Source organism: Corapipo altera, unplaced genomic scaffold (assembly GCF_003945725.1).
Source record: "Corapipo altera isolate COAL_440 unplaced genomic scaffold, ASM394572v1 326, whole genome shotgun sequence".
Classification (NCBI taxonomy): Eukaryota; Metazoa; Chordata; class Aves; order Passeriformes; family Pipridae; genus Corapipo; species Corapipo altera.
The window spans coordinates 708,895-713,494 of record NW_020884945.1 but is presented as its reverse complement, the minus strand read 5'-3'; the positions used below and the strand labels follow the sequence as shown (position 1 = coordinate 713,494).

The following is a 4,600-nucleotide window of genomic DNA, read 5'->3' as shown; positions in this document are numbered from 1 at the left end:
CCGGGCCCCCAGGAACATCCCACCGGCACCAGGCGGCCTCTCAGCCGCTCCCCCCCCAGCCCCCCCGGGCCCCCGGGCCCCGTTTTTTCCCCCCCCCCCCCGCCCCGGTTCTGTGTCCGCCCTCCGTTGCCGCTGCTGCTCCGCGGCTTCGGGCAGAGCCGCCCCGACCCCCCGGTAGCGGAGCAGAGACCATCCCGGCACAAAGGCGTTTATTCAGCGCAAGGCAGCAGCGGGGGGAGCGCCCTCCATTCTTCCCTCTTTCCCCGCGGGACAGGATGACCGCATCCCTCCTCCCTCCACGGCCTCCCAGCACCCACTCCGGTCCAGCCGTTCCCGCGGCGCTCTGCGATCGCTGCGGGCTGGAGCAGTGGTGGGACGAGGGATGGAAGCAGGCGTGGCCTCACAAGGAACGGCTGCTGCTCCAGGCTATCCCAGAGGGATATGGAGCTGTATCTGTGGATGGAGCGCCAGCTAGGCCAGCCTGCGAGCGCCCCTCCAGCCCGGCTTGGGGAGAGGAGACAGGTCAGTGTCAGAGCGAGATGCCCAGCAAGGGATGCTCTGCTGCAGGAGGAGCTCTGCTTCCAGCTGCACCATGTCCTCCATGCACAGTGTCATAGAATCCCAGAAGGGTCTGGGTTGGGAGGGACCTTAAAGCTCATCCTGTTCCACTCCCCTGCCATGGGCAGGGACACCTTCCACTAGACCAGGTTGCTCCAAGCCCTGTCCAACCTGGCCTGGAACACTTCCAGGGATGGGGCAGCCACAGCTTCTCAGGCAACCTGTGCCAGGGCCTTACCACCTTCACAGGGAAGAATTCCTTCCCAATATCCCATCTAACCCTGCCCTCTGGCAGTGGGAAGCCATTCCCCCTTGTCCTGTCACTCCAAGCCCTTGTCCAAAGTCCCTCTCCAGCTCTCTTGTAGGCTCCCTTCAGGTACTGGAGATGTCCCCTCTCCCATCCAAGCCGCTGTGTTGTGCCCATGGCCCCAAGGAGGCTGCCTGAGCCATGATCCTGCTTGGATGGGGGATCCTGCACAGCCAGGAGTCCTGCTCCTCATGTTGATCCAGACCTGGAGCCTCAGGGTACACGCTGCTGCAGGCCAGCCCCACTCTGGGCAGTCGAGAAGCTTGGAAAGCAGCAAGAGGCCCACATCCAAAGTGTCCCTGTTCCCGCTGGTACCCCCTGTGAGAAGGCATTGGACAGAGGCAGGGACTGACTGTGGCAGTACCAGAGGCTCGGTGAGGATGAGGATGATCAAAGCAACAGCCGACAGAGCTCGGGTGTCACCAAGAACAGGCAGCAAAGCCCTTTTGCAGGGAGACGATGTGTTGATCCTCAGAGCTGAATCAGGCTGGATCCACCTGCTAGATCCACCTACATCCTCCCACAGAGCCTGGCAGCCTTCCCTCAGGCTCAGTCCATCTGGCACAGCCAGGAACAGCAGCTGCTGTGTGGTACCCGGTCCCAGGACCTTCCCAGGTGGAGGGGGCTGTCACAGAGGGCCTCTTGGTTTGGTTTGTTTTAAAGGCACCTTTATTTCTGCCTCTTCCTCTAGGATGGGGAAAGCCTTGGGTCCAAGGCAGGTTCTGGATGCAACTGGATACAGCCCCGAGCCTTCATGTCTGCCAGTGGTGCAAGGGCAGAGGTGGAAACAACGGCGACTTCATGCAGATCACCCTCATTTTCAGCTTAGGGTACATTTTTAGCAAATAAACAGCTTTTAAGGGAAGATTTCTTTCCATGTGGATTAAATGGGATGATTTTATGAGAATCAATTAAATATTATAACCTCTGGCAGGGATAGCCATGTGGCTACTGCTGCAGAGCAGGCAGAGTGCTCCCACGGGATGAGCAGGAAAACAGGAACACTTCCAGTCCCAAATCCTGGGTGGGACATGGCAGGCTCTCCTGCAGGAGGGATCTCCCAGGTTCCCAGACAGCCAGTCCTCCTGCTCCCTGTTCAGCCAGTTACTCATTAACTCCCTTTATAGCCTGGGCAAACAGCAACAGCACAACTTGTGCTGAGCCCCACTCGTGGGGCTGCCCCCCAACCCCTGAGACTGCCCCCCACCCCTGAGACTGCCCCCCACCCCTGAGACTGCTCCCTGCCCTGAGTCAGTCCAGCCCCCACACAGATACAGTTGCTGCCAAGCCCCTCTGTGTCCCCCATGCCCGAACCCACCCCCCTCACTTCTGCCTCTGGCGGGCACAGCCCAGAGCAGGGATGACCGTGTGAGATGGGTTTGGGAAGGGACTGGGAGTGCCTGTGGTCCAGGAGAGCTTGAGGATGTTCACACCCCTCCCAGCCTTTACTGCTGGGGCCAAGCCAAGGGGTTGGAGCCCCTACTGTGCCCCCACCTGCCGCGGGCACGGGTTCTCATTGCCCATGGAGTCGGTGCTGCAGGCAGAGGGCAGGGCAGGAGGTCAGGTCTGGCAGGGGAAGCTGGGCAGTGATGGCTGAAGGGTCTTTTCCTTTGGAGCGAGTGGCAGGGCTTGGTCCAGGAGATACGAGGCTGCTCCAACGGAGGCTCTCCAGGGAAAACCTGCAACCTGGGGTGCCTGGGGCTGGTGCGGAGCTGGCTGTGCTGTGGGTCGTGGGGTAGTGGGCAGGATGGAATGTGGTAGGGAATGTCTGACATGTCTGGGAATCAGCATCCAGATTGGTCCCGCCCCTCTGGGATCTCCTTCACAGCTGGTAGGCCTTGAATTCATGGTCACAATGCAGGAGGGGAGCTGGAAAGCTGGAGACAGCTGCTCCTTATTGAGTCAGTCCTGGAGCTGCGGGCAGGACACGGCTGGGAGAGGCTTGGGGCCTCTGCCAGGGAAACAGCGGCCCTTGCCGAGGTGGAGCAGGACCCTCCTCTTCACACCTGCAGCCAGCTGGGAGAGCTGGAGCCGCACATCCCTCTGCCAGTAGGAATAGAGCAGCGGGTTCAGGAGGGAGTTCCCCAGCCCCAGCAGCCAGAGGAAGTGCTCGATGATTTTGTAGGGGAAGCACTTGGGGCAGAACATCAACACGATGCTGGCGATGCAGAAGGGCAGCCAGGAGAGGCTGAAGCACCCGATGAGCGCGGCGACCGTGCGCAAGGCCTTCATGTCGCTGGCGGCGCGGGGCGGGGGGCAGCCCCCCGCCAGCCCGGCCTGCTCCACCTCCTGGATGTGCTGCACGTGCACCGAGGCGATTTTCAGCATGTCACAGTAGAGGTAGAGGAAGAGGAAGAGCGCGGGGAAGAAGCCGATGAAGAACATGGTGAGCAGGTAGGCGGGGTGGAAGACATGGAAGAAGGAGCACTTCCCACAGTCGGAGAACCTCTGGAAGACCGGGACGAAGACCGGGAGGAAGCCGACGGTGGCAGCAACCAGCCAGAGCCCCACCAAGCACACCCCGATCCTTTGGCCCGTCACCAGCTGGACATAGTGGAAAGGCTTCCGGATCGCCAGGTGCCTGTCGCACGCAATCAGGATCAGGGACAAGATGGAGGCAGCAGAAGAGAAGATCACAAAAGCTATTCTGAGGGTGCAGAACTTCTGGGAAGGATAAAACGGCTGGGAAATCTCATCTATGGCCAGACTCATGACCGTGAAGCCAACACTGGTGTCCGCAATGGCGAGATTGAGGACAAAACAGAGCCCCTTGTTGCTGCTCTTCGGGATGAGGAAGAGGAGGACAACGGCCACCAGCACGTTGGCAGCGAGGATGAGTGAGGCCAGCAGGGCGAGGATGGCTCCCACTACCCAGCTGCCCATGGCTGTCCCCTGCATGGCACAACACAGGGATGGCACAACCCCAACACAATTCTCAGGCACCTCTCACCTGGGGCCTCTCAGCAGGTGCAGGTCGGTGGTAGGTGCAGCCCCTCACTCTCTGGGGAGCAGTGGGATCCTGGGGAGCAGTGGGAGCCCAGGGAGCAGCGGTGCCTCTCAGGGAAGCGGAGCTCTGCCAACGCCTGCCTGTGGAAGGGACCGCTGGACTCCCGGCACCCGCTGTGCCCACTGAGGTCCCTCCCCTCCAGCCACGTTTCCAGACAACCCTGGAGAAGAGGGGAGAGCAGCAAGCACCTGGGCAGGAAGCTGCCACGGTGGCACGTGGGGCGGTGGCTGTCCCCCACCCAGGGACCAGGGCATCGAGCAGAGCAGTTCCTGCTCAGACACATTAACTGGGAATGGGGACAAGCACAGAGAGTTCCCAAAGCCTGGCACAGCCTGTAGGGCTCCTGGGGGTCACCACCAGACCCAGGGAAGACTCTTCCTGCAGGGACCAAGGAATACCACCAACCCCTTGCTGGAGCAGCAGCTGTGAAGGTGACCTGGTTTTGATGAGGAAAAGCACTGAGAAGGGATGTCTGCTCAAATACAAATGGAGAAACATCACCCAGTCTGGGAACCCAGCAGGCACAGCTGAGAGCCTGTAAGACAGAAATCTTGGCAAGCACAGCAGGGAGCCCAGGGTATCCTTGGGGACTCCAAAACCCAACTGCTCCAAGAGCTGGTGTCCTCTGTGCACTCATGGATTTAAGCAGAAGTAACTGGCTATTGCCCAAAATGAGCCCCTCTCTCTCCAAGAGCTCCCCCTACACAGTTCTTCAGACCCCCTGGGAA

At 60.5% G+C, this 4,600-nt stretch overlaps 1 protein-coding gene across 1 annotated transcript; it reads right to left on the bottom strand.

The window, feature by feature from the left end:
* Positions 1-2,767: 2,767 nt before the first annotated feature.
* GPR119 (G protein-coupled receptor 119) lies at positions 2,768-3,748 on the bottom strand. Its single transcript, XM_027662372.1, has one exon. It carries the CDS (start codon positions 3,746-3,748, stop codon positions 2,768-2,770), a length of 981 nt encoding a protein of 326 aa, XP_027518173.1.
* Between the last annotated feature and the right edge of the window lie 852 nt (positions 3,749-4,600).